The sequence below is a fragment of the Cebus imitator genome, unplaced genomic scaffold (genome assembly GCF_001604975.1).
Source record: "Cebus imitator isolate Cc_AM_T3 unplaced genomic scaffold, Cebus_imitator-1.0 Scaffold392, whole genome shotgun sequence".
NCBI classification, from domain to species: Eukaryota; Metazoa; Chordata; class Mammalia; order Primates; family Cebidae; genus Cebus; species Cebus imitator.
Window position 1 is genome coordinate 1,177,359 of NW_016107707.1, and position 23,946 is coordinate 1,201,304.

Below are 23,946 nucleotides of genomic sequence, written 5' to 3' on the forward strand. Positions count from 1 at the left end.
CAGTGACGGAACCAGAACACGGACAGACATCACCGCAGTGACGGAACCAGAACACTCTTCTGAAGCAAGCCCTACGAGCCTTCCTGGACTTGCAGACAGTTCCCTGCAGACAGTCGTGGGACAAGACGGGCATCGGGCTAGTCCTGGAGGCTGCCTTTTAGAGGCTCAGAGTCAGTCACTTAATCCGTCTCACGGATATGACAGGTTCCATCACAAGCCAGGCTCATTCTTCTGCCGCCTACTGTATTCACGTCAGGCCTCCTAATGATAGCTCATCTCTCACTCTGGAGATGAACGGATTCCACCACCCGTGAAAAATCACAAACCTTAGGACACAATATCTGAACAGATTTATACAAAGGAAACACTGCTGATGAAGCATCTCAGCCTGGCTCTCCTCGTCTTGTGCATCCTTCAGGCATTTATAGCTGAGTCCAAGTTCTGTCTAATTTCAGCACTTGGGGACGAGAAACAAAGTCTTCATTTCAGAAACACCTCTGGTTTATTACACTGGAGTCACTTATACGCGGGAGAAGAGTGTGTGATGGATTTCAGACGATGAGAGCTTTTAGGAGACAGCACTTGCTTCCTTCCCCGTGGGCCTTGCATGCCCATGTTGAAGCTTCCTCAGGCACTGGCTTTCAGGATCTCAACCCACAGGAACCGAGTAACAAGGTGAGTCCCCCCAGGACCGAAGCCACAATCACTAGCATCAGAATGCTCTAAAAGGAAGGTCAAGCTCAGGGTAGGAGAGTAACAGGTAGACGATAAACATTTGGTGGTTTAGGTCAAAGAAGCTCATCAGATTTAACATGATGTCTAAATTACAACCGTGTATCATTTTAACAAAGTTTATTTTCATTCTGTGTTTATATTCAATATCATTGTTATTCAATGAATAACACTTTGTGGCTTATATTTTGATTTATTGTTTGATCCGTAGGGTGTGTAATGACTTTATTTTTAAATGATTTTATATTGAAATATGGTTGGAAGAAAAAACACAGAGATCCCATGCAGCCTTTCTTCCGTTGCCCCAGTGGCCACTGTGTGTGGAAAACACAAACACAAAGTACTTTATCTTCTTCTCTCACTTACCAACAACAATCAATACGGATTTCTGTGACCAAATGTGTGGCTTTTTTCCCCACACCTCAAGCATGCAGTCAGTTCTGCAGGGGGCACCGGCTGGGTGCCCTTCGATTCAATTCTAGCAGTGTCCCCCTGGAGCCAGCATCGAACCCTGAAGGTTGAGGGCTCCGTCCTTAACACCACCCGCACTTAGGACAACAGTCCCAAGTCCAGGCCTCCAGAGCTTCTGACCAGTGGGCCTCAGGTTGGGGTTCTCACAACCCGCTCTTTGGGCTCCCAGAACAGGGAAATACTTGTTTCAGTTTACCACGAAGGATGCTTCACAGGATGCAAATAAGCTGATGAGGAGGTATGTGGGGGAGGTCTGGACAGGTCTAGGGGCAGAGGCTTCTCTCCCCATGAAGTTGGGGTGTGCTACCTGCACCCGCACACGGGTGAGTTCTCATCCACCTTCCCGTGGGCCTCCACACGTCCAGCCATCTGGAGGTGCTCAGAACCTGTCCTTCGGGGCCTCTTGAGACTTGATTACATAGGTGTGGTTGGTTAAACCACGGGCCATCGGTGACCAAATTAACCTTCAGCTTTCTCCTCTCCCTAGAGGTTGGGGAATGAGGCTGAAAGTCCCAGCCTTCTAATCCTGCCTCAGTCTGCCAAGTGACCAGCCCCATCCCGAGGGTCCCTAGAGGCCGCCAGCCATCAGTCAATTATTACCACACAAAACACACATCACTTGGGAGATGCCAGAGAGTTTTGGACTCGCACGCCAGAAAACGGGGATGAAGCCAAATATATATTTCATAATGTTATAGCCGTGCTTTGGCGGAAAAGTGGGCCCCAACCATGATGCAGGCATGAATCCAGGCAGGATGCAAAACATTTCTGTCACCATGTGGGCCTCTCACTGAGACCTTTTACCCCTCACCCACCTGGCTCCCACCCTCACACACTCTTTAACTCTCTGCAACCCCTAATCTGCTCTTCATTTCAGGAATCCTTTGCCAATGGAATCATACAAAAATGGAACTTCTGGGTTTGGCTTTTTTTTTTTTCACTCAGTATAACCCTCTGGAGATTTGTCCAAAGTTATTGAGTGTATACTAATTTGGCTTGTCTCAAGGCTCAGCATACAGTCTATTTTATGTGCACATGCCAAGTGTACGTACTCTCCTTACACTGGGTAAAGTGTTTTATAAATGCAAATTAGGCAAAGCTGATTATGAGTATTGTTTAGATCTTTTGTATTCTCACTTATTTTCTGTCTGCGTGTTCCAGCATTTATTGAGAGGGAAGTACTGAAATCACTAAGCATAATTGTAGAGTCGTCTATTTCTCCTTGCAGTTCTGCCCATTTTATTTCCTGAATCCAGAAGCTTTATTATTAGCTGTATGAATGTTTAGGGTGATTATTTAGTTTGCGGCACTGACCTTTTTTCATTGAGAAATAAACTTTATCTCTCATGATATTCTTTGCTCTAAAATCTTCTTTGAGATTAATATAGGCTCTGGGGCTTCCTTTGATTATGGTAAAACTTTTATTTAATCCTTTTACTTTTAATCCATTATTGCCTTTATTATTAAACCTTTTTCCTATAGGTGGCCTGTAGTTGGGTCTTGCTGATATATCTAAATTGAAAAACTGTGCCTTGTTTGGAGTATTTGCATGATTTACATTTGATGCGATTGTTGACACTTCTGGTTTTAACCTGTGATCTTGCTTTTTTGTTCTTTTTCTCCTCTATTTCTCCCCTATTTTTTGTTCACATTTTTCCTCTTCTTCTACCCTTTTTCGTACTGATTGAACATATTTTATGATGCCATTTTATCTTCATAGTTAGCCTTTGGGACAGAATTTTTTGACTCTAAAATAAACTTTCAGCAGTTTATTTCAGAGCTTATTGTCTACATCTTGAACTTATCACAGGCTACTCTGAAATACTTTGCCACTTTATGTATAAGAATTTTACAAGAGTACACTTAAGTGTCTTCTTTCCCAGAATCTGTGCTATTGTGATTATACATTGACTTTTGCATATGTAAAATATCTTACTACATAGTTTATATTTTTGTTAAAGAAATTTAAATAGAAAGAAAATAAACTTCATTTCCCTATGTAGTTACCATTCCCAGGACTGACATTTCATTTGTGTGGATCCAGATTTCCATTTGGTATCTTTTTTTTCTTTCGCCTGAAAGGTTTCCTCTAACATTTGTTGTAGTGTGAGTTTGCTAGTGACCAACTCAGCTTTCATGTCTAGGAAAGTCTTCATTTTGCCCTCATTCCTGGAAGATATTTTTGCTGAGCATAAGCTTACAAGTTAACAGGTTTTTTAAAATGTCTCCTTTGAAATAATTTTTGATTTACCGAGAGCTTATTTACATTTTGCTCACTTTCCCTTAATGTTAATATTTTACTTTGCTATAGCAAGCTTATCAAGACTAAAAAAGTAGCATGGGCACAATACTCTTAGCTGAAATACAGTCTCTATTCAGACTTTACCAACTTTTCCAGTAATGTCTTTTTTCTGTTCTAGGATCCAGCTCTTGACACCACGTTGCATTTAGTTTTCATATTTCTTTAGTCTCTTCAAGTCTATGATAATTTGTTTTTTATGACCTTGACACTTTTGATCACTACTGGTAAAATATTTTGTAGAATGTCCTCGACTTGGTCTTGTCTGTTTTCTCATGTTAGACACTTCTCATTGCATCCCATAGGGATTACATGATACCAGTGTAACTTCTTATTGCTGATGTTAACCTTGATCACTGTGCTGTTGGCTCGATTTCTCCGCTGTAAAGTTACAATATTTTCTTTTCAATTTTCTACTTGCTAGTAGTGAGTCACTAGGTCTAGCCCGTAATCAATTAAGGAGATAATGTTAGCTGTAGTGTTTCTGTAGGTGTCGTTTACCGGTTAATGATGTTCCTTTCTATTCCTAGTTTGCTAGAAGCGTTTAATTCTAAATGGATGTTTTAATTTATCATTTTTTTTTACATTTTCCAAATAATCTTAATGTTTCCTATTTAGTCTGTTAATATGTTGAGTTATATTGATTGATCTTTGAATGTCACCAGCCTTGTATTCCTCTCATGTGGTGTGTGTGTTTGTGTTTAGCTATATTCAGTTTGCTATTATTCAGCTGATGATTTTTGTGTCTACATTAATTAAGTATATTAGCCTGTAGTTTTCAGAAAATACCTGTGTCTGCTTTTGCTATTAAGGCCTAATAGAATAAGTTGGGTAGAGTTTTCTTTTGTTCTATTTTCTGGGGAAAGATAATTGTATAGAATTTCTGCTTTTTCTTTCTTGGATCCTTGGTATAATTTGCTCGTGAAGCATGATTTGAATGATACTTTTAGAAAGATTAAAGTTTAACTTAATAGATATATGGTTATTCAGGTTATTTATTTCTTCTTGAGTGAGTCTTGGTAGTTTGTGTTTTTCAGGGCATGTGTTCATGTCACCTGAGTCATAGCATTGCTGGCATAGCGTTAGGCGTTCGGCATCGTTCCTTACCATCCCGTAACGTTGCCCCCTCTTTCATTCCTGATATCGGTAATTTGTGTCTTTTTCTCTTGCTCGGACTGTCTAGAGGTTTATCAGTTGCAGTGGGGAGATTTCTAAAGTCGCCTCCAGGATTTCCCACCTGCTACATGATCCTCAACACTGTGAACTTCACAGATTTTACTCCCATGACTAGATTATTTATATGATACAGTCAAATTTAAGACACGGAAATTATCTGAGTGGGCTTTACTTGATTATACAAGCCCTTTACAAATGGAGCTTTCTCTGGCTGGTTCTAGAAGGGAAACTCAGAGATTTGAGGCACCGGAAGACTTGGACGTGCTCTTGCTGGCTTAGACAAGGATGCTGCCGTCTGGGAAGGGAAGGGGGAGCTGAGTGAACGCACTGGCTAACAGACAGCGGGGAGAAAAGGGACCCAATCTTACAGCCACGGGAAACTGAATTCTGTCAAAACTTGAATGCTCTTAGAAGGAGATTTTCACTAGAGCCCTCAGAAAAGAATGCAGCCTTGCTGGTATATGGATTTCACTCTTTTGAGACCCTAAGGAGAAAATATAGTAATTCCATACCTGGATGACTGACCCACGGAGCTGGGACCTAATAATGGGTGATTCCTTAAAACACCACATCTGTAATCATTTGTTAATGTAGCAGTAGGAAAACTAACAAATTAATTTTATGAACTTTTTGAAAAAGCAACTTTTGGGTTTATTTTTTTCTTTTAAATTTCACTAATTTCTTTGTGATCTTAATTTTTTCATTCCTCTGATTTTTTTTGCTAAAATTGCTATTTTTTCTAGTTTTTTAAGGTGGTAGCTTAGATTACTGATTCAAGGGTCTTTTGTTCTTTGCAATATAAGCATTTAATGCTACAAATGTCCATCTAAGCAGTTTTTAACTTGTATTACACAATTTTCATCAATTATATTTTATTTTCCAGTTCAAAATATTTTTAATTTCCCGAGATTTTCTTCCTGACCTATAAAAACCTACAAATGTGTTGTTTAATTTTAAAATATTTGGGAAATCTCTAGTTATCTTTCTGTTATTTATTTTCAGTTTATTTGTACTATATATAGTCCAAGTACTTTGTAGGATTTACAGTCTTTTAAATATGTTAAGCTTTGGCAGGGCACAGTGGTTCATACCAGTAATCCCAGCACTTTAGGGGGCTGAGGCAGGTGGATCACCTGAGGTCAGGAGTTCAAAAGCAGCCTGGCCAACATGGTGAAAACCCATCTCTACTAAAAATACAAAGATTAGCCAGGCATGGTAGTGTGAGCCTATAGTCCCAGCTACTCAGGAGGCTGAGGTAGGAGAATCGCTTGAACCCGGGAGGTGGAGGTTGCAGTGAGCTGAGATTGTGCCACTGCACTCCAGCTTCAGTGACAGAGTGAGACTCCATCTCAAAAAATAAAAATAAGAAATAAAATAAATAAGTAAATATGTAAATCTTTGGTTTGTGGCCCAAAATATGTTCTGTTTTGCTGAACGTATTATATGCATTTCAGAAGAAAACATATTCTACTGTTTTGTTGGCTAGTGTATTATATAATTATAAATAATGTCAACACAAACTTGTGGATATGATTGTTTGGGTCATTCATATCCTTACATATTTTCTGTTTATATGTCCTTTCAATCACTTAGAGAAGATTATTAAATTTTCCAATTATATTTATTTATTTGTATCTGTTTCTCTTTTCAGATCTATCAGTTTTTCCTCATATATTTTGAATCTCTGTTGACAAGTACACACACATTAAAAATTATGTTCTCTTAGAGAATCCATCATTTTATCAATATGTAGCACCCTCTTTATTCCTAAAAATATCCTTTGTTCTGAAGCCTGCTCTGTTCAGAAATCATATAACTACCCCAGCTTTCTTTTGCTTAATGTTGCATGGTATTCCTTTCTATATTTTTTAACTTTTCACCTAAATATGCCTTTATATTTAAAGTGGCTTTTATGCAGCATATGGTTTAGTCTTGCTTTTTGTAGACGCTGACAACCTGTGTGTTTCATCTGGGATGTTTAGATCATTAACATATAAAGTGATACTGATAAGGTCAGATTAAAATATGTCATCTCATTCTCACCTAAAAAAATGTCTTCCAGCTGTTGTTTCCTTCTTCATCTTGCAGCATTCACTACGTTTAATTAAGAATGTTCCCATTTTATTTTCTGCTTAGACTTACTGTGTATAGCAATCTTTTAAAACTTTCTAGTGGTTATCCTAGGATTTACAGTATATGTTAATAATGTGGGTTGATCTGCAAATAGTAGTATGCTGATACGTATGTAGTATAAAAAGCTTTTAACAGTATATTCCCTATTTCTTTCTTCCATCGCTTATATAATTGTTATTATACATTTTATTTTTTCTTATGCCATAAACAGAAAATATATTGTATATTTTTGCTTTAAACAGTTAACTTTTAAAGCCAACATTACCAAAGCATAAATACATCCATTTATTACATCTCCAACATTCTTCATTTCTTTACATAGATGCAAATTTCTGAATGTATTATATTCCCTCACTCCGAAAAACTTCCTTTCCATTTCTTGATTACATCTGCCGCCAATGAATTCCCTCAGTTTTCATTTTTCTGAGAAAGTGTCTATGTCTGTTTCACTGTGAGTTGACTTTTTCTTTCACACTTAAAGATTTCATTCCACTGCCTTCTTTCTTGCATGACTTCTGAGGAGAAGTCTGCTGTGAATCTTAGCCTTTTGCTCCTCTGGGTCGGGGAAGCACAGAACAGAAACGTATCTTTTTTTTCCCCTTGGCTGCTACAAAATGTTCCCTTTATATTTGGTTTTCAACTTTTAATATGACATATGTAGGTGGGGGTTTTTGTTATTTGTTTGTTTTCTTGGTTTTGTTCTTTGGTGTCTGTCTTTATTTTACAAAATTCTCAGCCATTATTTCTTCAAATATATCACTTTAGGTATGTCTGCCACAGTTATGCTGATTGAGACAGTGTGCTTATGTGTAGGAATCAAAACACACAGATTCATACAGACATCAACACACAAATGAAACAGGGGTGGCCCTGCAGACGACCGGTGCTGGCAATAAACGGTGACGTGACTGCCGATCAATGGAATTCAGAAAATTTGAATTGGAGAAGAAGCAATTGCATAGAAGAAAAACTGGGGGAAAAGCAAAACTTGTATAAGGAAACTTGATGGTCTTGGGTTAAGGAACGTATTCTTAAGAATGGCACAAACATGCTTCCTTTTAGCACTCACATTACTTTAAGGTATATATTTGTGCTCTTTTATTGCCTCAGGCTAATCATCCTAATTCCTTTGTGCTGAACACTAATTTGTTTAAAATTTTAAATGTGTCTTGGTAAATGGTATCAAAGTTGATGTTTCTATCAACAGTTCTAGATATTGCTACAACAGAATATTTCATCCTGCAAAAAATTCTTATTTATTGAGAAGGATAGTTTTCATCTGAGCCTAATGCCATCTCCCTGTCAATCTTCTAAGTAAAAATGGGACTTCAGGCTGGGCGCAGTGCTCACACCCGTAATCCCAGCACTTTGGGAAGCCAAAGTGGGTGGATAACCTGAGGTCAGGAGTTCAAGACCGGCCTGACCAACACGGTAAAACCCCGTCTCTACTAAAAATAAAAAGATTAAAAAAATTAGGTAGTCATGGTGGCGCATGCCTATAATCCCAACTACTTGGGAGGCTGAGGCAGGAGAATCACTTGAACCTGGGAGGCAGAGGTTTCATTGAGCCGAGATCACACCATTGCACCCCAGCCTTGGTGACAATAGCAAAACTCTATCTCAAAAAGAGTTTTTTTTGAAGTCCCGGGGGGACTTCAGTGATAGTCTTTTCATTCAGCAAATATTAATTAATTTATTATGGTTAGCCAACATTGGTAAACAAGAGACGCATGTTCTATAACCTAACCAGTTTATTGGTTTTAAGATAGATACTGCATCAGTAATTATAGGAACGAATCCATCACAGTTTATGGGAGGTGTCTGGGAAGACTTCGTGGGGAACTAAGTGATTATCAAGTGAAGTGAGTGAATAGGAACTCTCTCGATGCTGGGAAAGGAAAGAGAAGAGCATGCTATGCAGATGGGCAGGGATTCAGAGGAGTGTGGGGAAGGATTCTGGCAAGCCTGAGGGCCTGGGAGGACCAGTTGCCAGGAGCGTAGCACAGGGCAAGGGGTGTTTAATGCAGAATGATGTGGACCAAATAAAAGTGTCACCGTTGCACAAGGGCAGCAGATGTTGGTAAAGAATTATAAGGAGAAGCCTAAAATGATACCTGTGTTTTAGAGAGATCCTTTTAATGGCAGTAGGTAGAATTAGTTAGAGCCAAAAGAACTGGTCACGAGGAGACAAGCATGGATCTACAGCAGAAGATGGTGGCTTGGATGAGATGGGGAAAGGATGTGAGAGCAATGGATCAGATAGAACCACTGAGAAGAAAAGAAAAAGAAGTCAGAGTTGGCTTTTGGGTTCTCTCCTTGAACAGGCGAGAAATGGACCTGAAAGAAGAGCAGATATTGGCATGGGGAAGGTGGTAGTTCAGCTCTGGGATGGTGGATTTCAGGCACTGGACGGCTGAATCCAGCAGGCTAAAGGGGTGGAGGATTGAAATGGGGGGGATGAGGATGAGGAGATAATCTCAACAGGAGATGGCTTAGACAAGAAATGAATGGAGATGCTTTGGGAACGAAATGTACACTGTATTAAGCATGCACCCTCCTTGAAGTCCCTAGGAGATCTTAGAGAATCTCTAGTAACCGCTGCAGTGCTCCCAGCTTCTTGACGGTATGGCTCTGCTTTGGTAGACGAGAATGGAATGTCAGTAAATGATTACTTCTGTTCGTTTCTGGGTTGGCAAAGCTGAAGTCCTGGAGTTACAAAAGGATAAGATAAATATGCATACATTAGGTAAAACAAAGTGCAGAGTTGATAAGCAAAACTTAATGAGATAATAAACAAAAATATAAAATGGTTATACAAGTTTATTTAAAACATGATAGCTTTGTTGTTACCAGAAAAGCATCCCTTAAAATGACCCTGGGTCTCTTTGAGGGTTGCGTGTACCCATTACTCTTGAATTTAACCATACAGCCTACGGAAGGACTCAAGCAATAATGGCTCATCAAGTCATGGCCTGTCATGGAAGAGATCTGGATATGTTTTCACTCTGTCCATGAACATGTTCATTTTTGTGGCCAATGAAACGCCTTGTACACCCATGGACACTATGAGAATTAAGTTTAAGAACACCAGCATTTTGATCCTTTTCCTGATTTGATATTGTTGTAGTCGTACATTTTTATCCAAGTCATTCATTTAGCAAAATAAATTGTAAATTATTTTCCTGAACTATTTTTGACTCATCAAAGTTTTCTTAATTTCAACAATATTTTATTACAGGTGATTATGTTGTCATGACTATCTATTTTGAATTGAGTAGAAGAATGGGATACTTCACTATTCAGACATATATTCCTTGTATACTGACTGTGGTTTTATCCTGGGTGTCATTTTGGATCAAAAAGGATGCTACACCAGCAAGAACAGCATTAGGTGAGTTTCCAAAAGCCTCTTCCATAAATTTGTATAATTTTTATATAGAAGCATTCATAAAAAATACCCTCAACGTAAAACACTATTTAAATGTGAATGATCTAATTTCAGGGTTACTTAAACCGTGCTTAGAATTTTCTCTTAAGATGCCAAGTTAGGTTGTCCTTTCTCACAGTGAGATTCTGTATGCTGCTTAAATTAAGATGGGGTAGGAGATTCAGAGTAAATGAATTGTGATAGCATCCTGTATCACAGGCTGACATGATCACAAAAACGCAGGCACATCCCAGAACCGGTCAAGTCAAAAGTCCCCTGACATTAATTTCTGAAAACAGAATTTACCACATACCTCTGAGGACTGAAGACATAATATTAGTAAAGCAGTTTATCAATAATTGAAGCTCTGCTTGTGTATAGCAACTTTACAAGCAAACAAGAAAATGATCATTCTTTTCAGCTATGAGCCACACACTAAAACTCAGTCTTTTCATGAATTTTTCTCTGGTTTCCAAAGTCTTAATAAGACACAAAGTTTCAGTAGTTTTGAACTATGCAACATATTTTATGTCAGTTTTTCTTTCTGACAGAAATTTTGCTTAACTTCCAATGTTTTGGTTTTTTGAAGACAGATAATATATAAGACCAAATATAGATTGTTTTACCCCAGAAAATCCCTCTAGAAAAGAGGAAGCTTCCTCAATTTTGAATTTCTGCAACATCTCTAGTATTTATAGTTTTATTTCTCTGTGTTTTTTTATTCTTTCTTTGTTCAAGAACAAAGCACTGGACCTGGGTAGATCAGATACCAAAAGATTTATTAGCCTTAAGATCCTTTACCTATTCTAGTTTTGCATGCTTATAGAAAATACATGATAGAATTACAGGCAAATCCACACAGATTTAGTGACTAACTGTTGGGTTTATGGCTTCATAGTTCCAAATGTTAGATGTCACTGTATACAAGACATCTGAAGATAAGCTTCAGAGTGATATAATACATAGCTATGTGTAACAACTTGGGACTGTGAAAACTCTAGAGAATAGTTGTTCTGGGATCAAGAAACAGAAGCTAGAATTTCACAGTGCAGTCACATAATAAATGTATTGCCAAAAGAACTGAGGAACTTTATTAACAGTAGGATGTGTAGTTGGGACTCCAGAAAGTCTGTGCCTAAAAATAAAGGGGGTACTCTGGATGTCCTTTAGAATCATAAGAATTCAAAGACGTCATAAGAATTCAAAGAGCTTCTTCAAAAGATAATATAGTGCAGACTCCTTACATTATAAGGTGTTACATAAGAACTTATTAGACATTTCTAAGAAGTAGAAAAATGTGACCCGTGATTACAAAGAAAGATGGATGAATAAAAGCAAAGAGAGGTCTAATGCTGACTCAGCAGGAATGGACTTTAACAACAGCTATTATAACAATATCTGAGGACTTAAAAGACAATATGATTTTAATAAATGAACAGACAGGTTATCTCATCACAGAAAGTATATAAAAGGAAATTCTATACTGAAATGTATAATATCTTGATTGAAAATTTTACTAACTAGACTTAAGAGCAGATTGAGAATGGCTGAAATAAAAGTTTATATAAAATTGAAGACCATCAAATGAAATTTATCTAATCTGAAAAACAAAGGAATAAAAAGATTAAAAAGAAAGAATGAAGCCCCAGTGATCTGTTGTACCATATGAATATGTATAGCATAACTATAACTGACTTTAACTGAGGTTCTAGTTAAAATCAGAATAAGAAGAGAAAAAGAATGAGGCAAATATTTTTGAAAAAATGTGGTCAAGAAATTACAATATTTGTAATTTTTTTTCTTTTCTTTGTATTTCACTGAAAAATTGTTTTTCACTGAAAAACACCAGCCTACAAATTCAAACAGCTCAGTGAGATACAGGAGAAATACAAAAGAAATCATTATAGTCCAAAAAAAAAAAAAAAAAAAAAAAAAAAAAAAAAGAGAATACTTGAAAGGAGCTAAATAAAAATGTCCCATCATACATGCAGGAGCAAAAATATAACTGACTCATTCTTCATGTGCAATAATGGAAACAAGAGGATAATTAATTGCTGTCTTTAAAATCCTGAAATTCTATATCCAGAGAAAATATACTTCAAAAATTTCATCAGAATGAAGATTTTTTAGATAAACAAAATCTGTGTCACAGAAAATGTAAAACCATAGTAAAAATTCTAAAACAAGCTAATTGGGTTAATGGAAATAATAAGTAGAAAAATTGATTTACAAGAAGTAATGAAAAACATCAGAACGGGTAAGTATGTGGTGAATGTTAAAAAAAAATAGCATTCTATTTTTATTCTTTCAATTAAAGTCAAAATAATAATATGCCAAGATGAGACTTATGACATAAGAAAAAATAGTAGCCAGGCACGGTGTCTCATGCCTGTAATCCCAGCACTTCGGGAGGCCGAGGTGGGCGGATTATGAGCCAGGAGATCGAGACCATCCTGGCTAAATCCGCCTCTACTGAAAATACAAAAAGTTAGCCAGGCGTGGTGGCATGCGCCTGTAATCCCAGCTACTCAGGAGCCTGAGGCAGAAGATTTGCTTGAACCCAGAAGGTGGAGGTTGCAGTTTGCCGAGATCGCACCACTGCACTCCAGACTGGGCAACAGAGTGAGACTTCATCTCAGNAAAAAAAAAAAAAAAAAGAAAAGAAAGAAAAAGTAGGCCATAAATAGCAATGAGGTTATGGGACATATGGAACTATATTCCTATGTGGTACAAAAATAACTGAAATGATACTAAAAAAGTTCTAAGTAGATATGTTTAGAAATCTTATCATAATCTGTTCAAAAAGTATGAAAATATAAAAAGCATAGCTAAGCATAGTAGAAATAAATAGGAACATATAATAATAATAAAAGGATGAATTCAACAGAAAGAGAAGACCTTCATAAATGTGCCTGTGACTAGTATTAGAGCTCCATATTAAAATAAATAAAAGCTGAGAAGAGGATAACTTTTTAAAATCAATCACAGTTTGATATGTAAATATGCTTCTATGCTTCTATCATATGTGTACACAAACAAGCACATCTGTCCACTTAAGTGATTAAACCAGTCAACAACCAAAAAGCCAGTGAAGAATTGGAAGACCCGAAGGACACTATCAATGTCTTTGAGCTATCAGATATTATAGAACTCTGCATCAAGAATTACATCCCCCAAGTGAATTTCAATAGCCACCTCCTGCCATACACAAACATTTATTTAAAATGGATTATAACTCAGATGGTAAAGCTAGAAATGCTAAATTTCTATGAAAATATTAGGATTATATTATTAGATAAAGATTTCTCACACCAGAAAGTGAATCTTAGATGAGGAACACTTTAAAACATTTCTGATGTGAAAATATACTTGAATAGATATTTCATGTTCTTAGATAATATGAAACATAATGAAGATTTGTTGGTTGCATAAAATAAACAAATTTTTCCAATGAATAGTATCTTTCTCCTTTTTATACCTTTTCATATGCAGAAATTTTAATTTCATTTATTAATCTTTATATTAATGATTTTGTTCTAAATATGTTGTAAGTGTGGCTAAAGATTTTCTATGTAATATTAGCCTGATAAAATAATACCAGAAATGTCCAGGATACAATAAAAAATCACTCATTATATCAAAAAATGAAAATTCCAATATCAAGATGACACAGTTGTTAGAATTATCTGACTAGGATTTTAAAATAGCAGTCATAAATATGTTTCAGTGAGCAAATGCACACATGCTTCAACTAAATGAAAAAATAGAAAAGCTCTGCAAAGAAATAGAGGATATGAAGAAGTTGTCAATGGAATTTTTAGAACTGAAAAATACAATGCCAAAATGAAAAACTCACTGGATGTGGTTAATGAAAGAAGAGAAGACAGAGGAAAGAATCAGTGACCTGTGAGATAGAACAACAAAAATTAACCAGTGTGAGCAACAGAGACAAAATATCTTGAAAAAATAATAATCAACTGAGTTTATGGATGTCTCCGAATGTTGACACAAATGTTGATTAGGGAAATGATCCAACATTTGTGTCACTGAAGTTCCAGAAGAAGAGAAATAGAATGGGGTTTTAAAAAAAAATTATTCAAAGAAACAATGGCTAAAAATACTCAAATTTGCCAAAAAGCATAAATCTAGAGATCCAAGAAGCTGAATTAATCCCAAGTATGTTAAATCCAAAGGACGTTATGTAAAGACACATCATAATGAAACTCTTAAGAACTAAAGAAAAATTATTAAGAGTAGCAAAGAAACATGTCACCTTGCCTATAAAGAAAAAACAACTTGAATGACAATGTTACTTCTCATCCAAATCATGGAGGCAAAAGGGAAGTGGCACAGCATTTTTTAAGTGCTGAATGGAAAGAATAGTCAACCCAGAATTCTATACCCAATGAGAATATCTTTTAAGAATAAAGGAGAAATCCATTATTGGACAAAGAAGAACAAAGAATTTGTCACTAGCAGATATCCCCAAAATAATGGCTAAAGGAATTTATTGAAATAGAAAAAGATAAGAAATTATTTAACAACAGAAAAGAAGGAAAAAAATACAAAAAGTGAAAATATGGGCAAGTAATATGGACTTTCCTTTGCCCTTTGAATTTTCTAAACTATTAATAATGGTTGAAGCAAAAAATAATAATACTGCTTGATGTAATAATTAAACTAATAAAAGGAAATATTTAAGATAATTAAAATCAAGGAAGAGTAAAAGGCAATAAGGTTTCTACATTTCATTCAAACTGGTAAAATGTTAAATATGATACATAATGTATTTATAATACTGGAGGAACCACTAAAAAGGCTACAAAGAGTGATGCACCTCAAAAACACTGTAGATAAAGCAAAATCAAATTCTAAAACATGTTGAGATAACCCATGGGAAGGCAGGGAAATAAAACATGATATTAAAACAGAACAAACAGGAAACACAATATAAAATGGGATAGTTATGTATTAAATATTAATAATTACATTCAATGTAAATTGCTGGAACTTACCAGGGGAAAAAAAAAAAAACAGAAGTTAGCAGAGAGGATAAAAAAATAAAGCATAATCCAGCTGCGATGCATCTCCAAGAAAGTCACTTGAAATAGGACGATATTTGTACACTGACGTGAATGTTCATGTATCACCAAAAACTGGAAACAACGAAAATATCCCTCAACAAGCGAATGCCTAAAGAAACTGTGGAACATCCAAACCGTGAAAACCACTCAGCAGTCGGAAAGAACAAAGTATTGATGCAGCAGCAGTTTAAATGTGCCAAGGCATTGCACTGAGTGGAAAAAAAAAAAGCTAATATCAAAAAGCGTTATTTTAGTTTGTGTTTAAATTAAGGGATTTACTTCTGACTGTAGTAAGATGCCAGGATTTATATTCACTCATCCCTCCAAGGTCAAGAAGAAGGTTGTTCCAGGATTCTGTGAGGCCAGGATCATCTTCCAAAGCGTCCCGTATGTACCAGACTCAGCTGAGATCACCTTCCTGAACTCCCTTGTGCTTTCTCCAGAGAGGAAGTCATGCCAGCAGGCATCTTCTCAGAGTACCCTTCTTTACTAGGTAAAAAAATCAGGACCTACCAGAGCTCCTAGACAGGGCAGTTAGTGACCCCAGATTCATGGGCCCCAGAAGCACAGGAATCTGAGTTTGAGCAGTCACCACCTCTGCAGCTCAGCAGGAAGACCATCAAATATCTGCATCACAGTACTAGTCAGATAATAGGTTCTGTTCTGTGTTAAATACAGATTCCTGTGATTCTGGGGCCCATGAATCTGGGGTCTCCTATTCCCTGTACTAAATACAAATGCCTACGCTTTTCTTTTTCTTCAGCACTGTATAGTTTCAGGGTGGGGGTGGAGGTGGGGAGGATAAAGCACATGGCCCCTGTCTACAGCTGGAATAGAGGGCACTCATGACAGCTGAGGGACAAAGTCTGTGGAAATTGCAGACACAAACACTTTGTATCTCTACTGAAATAGAAACTAAGGTTTGGACCTTCTTAGACACGATGTGGTCACATTTTTAAAAGTTGAATCTGATGTTTATTAAAAGAGAATAATGGCTTTCAGCTTCATCCATGTCCCTGCAAAGGACACAATCTCATTCTTTTTCATGGCTGCATAGTATTCCCTGGGGAGACCATTAGGGAAAAGAACTCATGCACGCTGGACTTAATACCTAGGTGATGGGTTGATAGGTGCACCAAACCACCATGGCACACGTTTGCCTATGTAACAAATATGCACATCCTGCACGTGTACCCTGGAACTTTAAAAAACACAATAAAATAATTTTTTTAAAAAGAGCTTTTTTCATAAAACTACATCTGACATCAGTATAGGCTTTTCCAGCTTACGTAGCATTTCTACACAAAATTTTGCCACCTATATTAAAGAGTGCCTGGCATTCTGCTTTCACTGCACGAGTTAAGGAAACTGATTGAAAAATGGTGATTCCTCATGCCCAAATGTTGAAAAAGCCCAGAGCAAGGGGGAGGGCTTGGACTTTCAGGTGATATTCTTTACACCTCAACAAGCTGTCCACCTCATGCTTTGAGACTCATTCTCTAGCTGGCCCTGCAGAACTGCCTTGAGCAGGTGCAGGGAGGGACTACACAGAGGCTGGGATGCTGCAGCAAAGGTGGGAAGTCACGTGCCCTCCCCTGTCCTGTGTACCTAGTTCTCCGACTAGTACTGCGATGCAGATATTTGACGGTCTTCCCGCTGAGCTGCAGAGGTGGTGACTGCTCAAACTCAGGTTCCTGTGATTCTGGGGCCCATGAATCTGGGGTCACTAACTGCCCTGTCTGGGAGCTCTGTCAGGTCCTGATTTCTTGGGCATTCACCGACAAGATAGTCAGTCTTAGCCTGTCTCACATGATAATCCCTCTTGTTCATTTTATTCTTACGTTCAACACTCTCCATTTCTTTTTTCACATTTTCTCTTCTAAGCGGTCTATCTCATGTGTGCCTCTTTTCTGGGCGTTTTCCACAATCTTTGATTAAACCTCCAGTGCTGACCCATGCATATGAAATGGTCAAAGTCAAACCAGCACTGAGTATTACCAAATAATTGATTCATTCGATGCAAAGCATTCATTTAAATGCCTCAAATGTGCCAGCCACTGCTTGGGGACAGGCAAACAAAGACAAGTAAGGTGCTGTTTTTGGCTTAAAGACCACACAGTCTATCTGGGAGACAGATACGTAAAGACTTCTGTGATTCCCTGTGATAATGACAACAGACAGAGCTGAGGCATATACAAGGTACACAGGGGTCGCAGATGTGCGTGTTGTCAGCTCTGCCTTGAGGACAAGAGTGGCCCTGGAGCCAGGCCTTCAAGAACAGTGGGGATTTTCAAACTGGGGAGGGAAGAGAAGTAAAAAGTCAAAGGATTTAGCTGGGCAGGCGTGTGAGAGGTGGAACAGCAGGGACTATGTAGGACTGCAGAAAGAGCATCTGCATTAAAAGTTACTTAAAAGGCAAAATGTCCAACAATGAGAGGATCACTGAATACATTGAAAGGCATCCACTTGATTCAGGCATTTTAACGTTACAGTGCAGACTACAATAAGAAATTGCATTGAAACATTGCTTACAAAATTGTATAGATGTTAACATTCAAAGGAGCCTTACAGGAGGTATGTAGCACCAGGGGCTCCGTGAGGCTGCTGTGCCGGGGTGGACGGCTGTGGGTGACCGTCTGCGATCCTGTTGTGTGCTGCGTCCTTTACGACGTGCTGCCTGTCCTCTGTGCAGGCATCACCACGGTGCTGACCATGACCACCCTGAGCACCATCGCCAGGAAGTCCTTGCCGCGCGTGTCCTACGTGACCGCCATGGACCTCTTTGTGACCGTGTGCTTCCTGTTCGTCTTCGCCGCGCTGATGGAGTATGCCACCCTCAACTACTATTCCAGCTGCAGGAAACCCACCACCACCAAGAAGACAGCATTGGTGAGCTGCAGTAGCAAAGGTTCTCCGGGAGACAATGGGCGCGCTGAGAGTTGAATGTGTGCTTCAATGTAGTTGTATTCCTAAGGATCGTATAAAGCATGAGATAAATACCCAATTCAACAAGTTTTTAAAACCAGACAGGGGTTCTGAAGATTTGAATGTGACTCAAAGGCATCTCTGGTGTCACCTGCCAGTGACATGGTTTAGTTTAGTCATACCCTAAAGATTGCTCTTAAGAGTGATCTTGGGTGCAAATGTTCCTGACAGCTTCCTAATTATCTTTCTTCTTTTCTTGTAGTTACAGCATCCAGATTCCTCCAGATGGATTCCCGAGCGAATAAGCCTCCAAGCCTCCTCTGTATGTATAGCCTTACGGATGCAATGTTACTGAGAACTTTCACTAAACTAAGAATGCATTTGAAAAATGCATTGCCGTTGATGCGTGTGTGTGTTGAAGGCCAGTGAGTGATGTTCACGTGTCTGGTATTATGTTAAAAACCCAACTTTGACAGTTTGGAAATTAGAGAGAAAAAGTAATCACAGTCCTTCTCCACGGGGATTCGTGTATGGCGTATATAGCTCTGACTTTTTTAGCCAGTCAAATAATATATGTTTATGCGTTTTAGAAAAACTGAATTATGATCTTTATATTGTCTCGTAGCCTCTTTTATAACTCAAAAATATGCACTTCAGTTTGTGCCTCAAATATTATTTTATAGGATCATTTTATGAATGCATCTTATGCTCATGATTGAGGCGATCTCAGCGGGACATCTACATTTTCTCACTTGCATTTACATTCTTGTCACCACCAATCTGTATCACCTGTGGCTGTTTACTTGGCTGTAAATTCTTGGAAGCAGAGGGTCTGAGCAGAGGGGTTGCATGGTCTTGGGTCTTTGCCAAACGGCACTCCGCCAGCCCCATCAGCAATGCCAGACCCCCCATCCCAGAGCTTTCCCTGCATTCAGTGTGACAGCCCAGCAGGAAAATGATCTCTGCAAAGTTTTCTCATAGGCAGTTCTTCGACTGTTGATAATATTTTCACTTATTTATTTTTGATTTGCATTTCCATTTTGTGAATTGCTTTTGAATGTTTTTTAACTTATTAGTATTTTAAAGTAGCAATCTGACAGTTGCATATATGTTATATGTCAATTGTATTTTATGAAATACATAATTTAAATAGTCATATATAGAATATGTTAAGGACATTAATGTTTGTCATGCAGCTTTCATTCCAACTTGAATTGGCAACACTGCCACTGTCCTTTCTGTGCGTTTTTCTGAGTGTCGTTTGGTTTCGTGCTGTCGGATCTGTCAGTGTTTCCTTTTGTCACTGCTGCTGCTTTGTTCTGCTTTGGAAGGTCCCCCTGTCCTCAGGATGACATGGCCCTCTTCACTTTCCTCTGAGCACTTTGCTTCACCTTGTGTTCTCTGTGCTTTCATGTGTCATCTCACTTCATTCTCACAGCAAACCTCTCCACAAATGAGAAAACTGAAGTGTGGGTGAATTAAGCCCTGTAAATATTGACCAAGCTTTGACAATTTAAAAACACATTTGTTACATTTAACTGTTAACACATCTAAATTTCTTTTGGCCAGAGGTAACAATGTAGCTTTATTGAAAAATGGAGAAATATATGTTTAAATGGCTGATGCAAACTACAACTTTTATCATATGGCAACTTTTATTTACGATCCTGACTTCTATTCCTTTAAACATATGTATACTAATTACAATTTACTAATTGCACTGAATGTTTCCAGACCGCCCGTAAGCAGGTGGTTTGCAGCTTGTCAGTCAGGACCTCATATGCAGCATGCTTCCAGCGCAGGGTCAGGAGACCATACGGTCATCCACTCTCTGCAAGTGTGGATCATGACGGTTCATCCAGAAGGTTAGTGGACAAATCACTGTTACAGCTGCAGGAAGCCACAGCAAACACACAGATTTCACCAGCAAAGGCTTCCAAATGACATGGGACCGAAACAGAGGGGGAGGGCGTACATCACCACACATAGCCAGGACCTGGGTGTTGGAGGAAGGAAACAGTGACATCTTTACAGAAATGATGCTGTCAAAAGAAAGAAAAAATCCTTTCACACACAGAGAAGAAGATAATATCCCAAAATGGGCAGAAATTCTTTTTTTAAAAAAAGGAAAAAGTGGGCAAGTTTAATGACTTTGAAGAAAGTACACAGAAAAATAATTCCCAGACAGAAAGGGTGCGAGGCCAGGTGGGAAGACAGCCGGACAGAGCTGCCGCAGGAGTGACGCTGCAGCCGGAGAGGAAGTGTGTCCTCTGCTGAGTGAGACCTGCCAGCTTTGCCACTCGGTTCTGAGCGGTCTGCAGCCTGATGCTGGCGCAGGAGCCGCCGTGACCACCACGAAGCAGCAGAAATGAGCAGCCTCCGAGTGATGAGGGCCAGGGCCCAGGCTCTGTGCACGGTCACATGCGTGGCGTGGGGCGCGCTGTTCCAGTTGCTCTGCGCCCCTTTCCTCACTGGTGGAATGCCAGGCTCAGGAACTGCACACGTGCCCAGGAAGCACGGGGCTCTGGGACACTCAGGGGGCTGCGCTATACATACAGACAAGAGGAGGGAGTCAGGGACCTGGCTGCGCTGCAGAGGACTCTGGGGAATCATTCACTGACATCTCTATCTTGGGCATAGCCTGAAATTTTCATGACAAATGAGAAGGAGGCAAGGAAAGAAGCTCGTAAGCTGTTTAGGGTTCTTGACATCCTGCATTTTGCTTCAACCTTATAAAATGGAATTTGCTTCCCTTCAAATCAGTGAACTATGGAGACATAATAAAGCTATTTTAATTATTGTAAATACTGTCCACAGGCGTTTCCGTGACTGTGGGTTTTTAGTTCCCTAAATGAAGTGAAATGGAGCTTTCTCTTGCTCCAGAAACCACCCTGCTGCCTTGCCTGTGGCCTCCAAGGGTTGCCCTTTAGATCTCTGGTGAGCCATCCCCACACCTGCAGAGCCTTCTGCCTCCCAGTCTGAGTCAGAATCTTCCCGTGGAGCTGCTCTGCCTTGCAGAGGCGGGCTTCTCCTCTGTGTTTTCAGTAGCCCCCACTTTCATCCACATAGCAAGAAAATACACAGAGGCATGGGGCTGAAGCAATGCGTGGATGAATGGCTGGCTGATCGCTATCAAAGCACTTGTGTAGGAAAACCTTTATTGCAATTGTTAATAAAGGCACATCTTTCCTACTGGAGCTTGTCAAAAAGAGGCAGACCCCTTAAATGGAGTGGGGTAGAGGCGGGGAACTTCTATGTTTTGGCAAACCCCTGGTGATGTTTACATCTACTTGGGGCAAAGAACATTAACCTAGAAGAGACATGTGCCCATTAGGGCCATAGGGACAGCAGACTTTTATTTCTGCCTCCTCATCAGGATTGCAGAGGAGGAGGAGGGTGGGCAGCCGCACATGAGCCCCCACTAGTAGCAGAGGCCGGTGGCCGCACGTGTGCGGAAGCAGCAACACCCTGTGAGCGTGTGGTCTGGGCCACCCTGCTGTAGGTCCCCATTTAAGAGAACGCACCAGTCCTTGCACCAGGCTGCAGGTACTGAGTCTGACACCTGGCCAGCCGTCCACCTGTCCCCGATTTATGACTCCACGACTATGAGCATGTCCAGTCAAACTGAGGCCCGAAAGTAGGAGGGAAAGCCGTGCCATGTCCTCTTGTCATCGTATTTTTGGGTGCAAGGCCAAGAGGTTGTCACGATGCTTTCTAAGGAATTCTGGGTGGCCTCTGCCCAGCAGCGCCACACCCAGGAGAAGCCCTCGCCAGGCAGCCCGCCGAGAAGCGTGCCCTCTCCACCCCTCCTCGGCGTCAGCCCCCACGGCTGCCACTGACATGCCTGTCTCAGATCAGCTGGCACAAGTGAAACAAAGCAGGCAGGCAAACAAGGCTGTCAGTTCTTTTCCATTATTCAGTCCACTTTGGAAATGTGTCCCCTCAACAGAATTCGACGTAGTGCACACTTCACAGTGTTTTGGACGAGCTCAGCCTCTGTCTGAAGAACTCACAAGTCTATTGGCAGCCTATTGCAGGGTGAAGAATGATTCCTCTCGTTGAGGAGTGATAGTACATTGTTCTCTCTCCTTTATCTGCTCCACTTGGACTTTCCCATGTCAGGAAGAGGGCCGGGAGGTAGAAGAGAAGGCACTGCAGGTGTGCACATTTTGGGTTATGCCTCTTGAGATGGTAAGGAGTGTCCAGCCACCTCACACTGGGAAAGCTCCCTTTCACCAGAATCACATGGGACGTGAGGGTCTTCTCATCACTCCTGCACATCAGACCTTACACTACTCACTAATTAGAAAAACATAACACATTTATCTCTCCACATTTCAATATGCGTACTGTTTCACATTTAAGAGATAAATACGTTCATACTTACTACAAATCCACAGAAAAGTAGGCAGAATAGGGACTTCGAATGACTAATGCACATTCCAAAGGATGCTTAAACTTCTTCATTAATGATATGCAAAATACAATATTTGAAAATGCAATGCAATTTTCCTTGCATTAGAATTGCAAGGAGTGAAAAGACTGGGGTCTCCTCTCTGAGCTTTGGAGCCCCCTCCTCTGTCTCCGTACAGGGGAGCTTCTTCTTTCTTCTACCTTCCTTCTTGCCTATTAAACTCTCTGCTTCTTAAAACCAAAAAAAAAAAAGACCAAGTCTCTCCAGCATGGGGAAGTGTGGGGGGTGGGCACGTCTGCTCATCCTGTTTAGGAGACAGATGTAATATGAATCTATTGTTTTGTGGACGTCAGGGTGTTTTTATTGCACTTCGTGATAATTGTTGTGTCATTCTTGTTGCCTGCAGAACTATTCCCTCCTGGACATGAGGCCACCACCACCTGCGATGATCACTTTAAACAATTCCGTTTACTGGCAGGAATTTGAAGATACCTGTGTCTATGAGTGTCTGGATGGCAAAGACTGTCAGAGCTTCTTCTGCTGCTATGAAGAATGTAAATCAGGATCCTGGAGAAAAGGTCGTATTCACATAGACATCTTGGAGCTGGACTCGTACTCCCGGGTCTTCTTCCCCACGTCCTTCCTGCTCTTTAACCTGGTCTACTGGGTGGGGTACCTGTATCTCTAAGGGTTGCTCACAGTAAAGAGTGAAGAGCCTCTGGTTCACACCTGACCTTCCGTTGCTTCTCCGTTGGGAGTGGCAAGGAAGGACACTGCTCAGTGTATCTTGTTATAAATGACCTTTCAGCAGCACAGGAAGTACTCAGCAAAGGTTTCTACTGTGTATCTTCACACACACACATACACACGCCCTCGTGCTAATTGAGTTTTGAAGTAATATTCTTGCTAGTCCCTACTGAATTGTAGCTTGGTGTTGTTTCTGAGTGGTTTTTTGGATATTGGAAGCAGCTGATGATTACTCTCGCAAAGAAATCTGTAAAATGTGCAAGTGAATGTCTGAGACGCTCTCTCAGGCCCCGGGTCCTTCTGCAAATTTCCCTCACCGCCCTGGGTGTAGTGCCCACGCGTACTGAACCACCCTTGGCCGAGACCCAGTCCTGCTGGCCCAGCCGGGGCTCTCTGAGCTCCAGTGTGAGCAGCGGTGGGCTTCAGTCCCAGTATCCGCTCTCTGCGCCCTCTCTGGCTCTGGCACCATCGTCGTTAGTTGGCACCGGTTACCCCATAACGTCGCTCTAGGCCTGGGAAGAGTATTCTGGCATTGTCC

At 39.9% G+C, this 23,946-nt stretch overlaps 1 protein-coding gene across 3 annotated transcripts in view; it reads left to right on the top strand.

The window, feature by feature from the left end:
• GABRG3 (gamma-aminobutyric acid type A receptor subunit gamma3) overlaps positions 1-23,682 on the top strand; it is a 488,421-nt gene extending 464,739 nt beyond the window's left edge. Inside the window, exons 7-10 of one of the 3 annotated variants that reach the window (XM_017508498.2) lie at positions 10,050-10,202; positions 18,015-18,211; positions 18,510-18,569; positions 23,068-23,682. In XM_017508498.2, coding sequence (XP_017363987.1) covers positions 10,050-10,202; positions 18,015-18,211; positions 18,510-18,569; positions 23,068-23,349 — 692 coding nt within the window. In that variant the 3' untranslated portion in view covers positions 23,350-23,682. The remainder of the gene's footprint in view (positions 1-10,049; positions 10,203-18,014; positions 18,212-18,509; positions 18,570-23,067) is intronic. The other 2 variants (XM_017508499.2, XM_017508500.2) reach the window with 2 other exon arrangements.
• Positions 23,683-23,946: the final 264 nt, after the last annotated feature.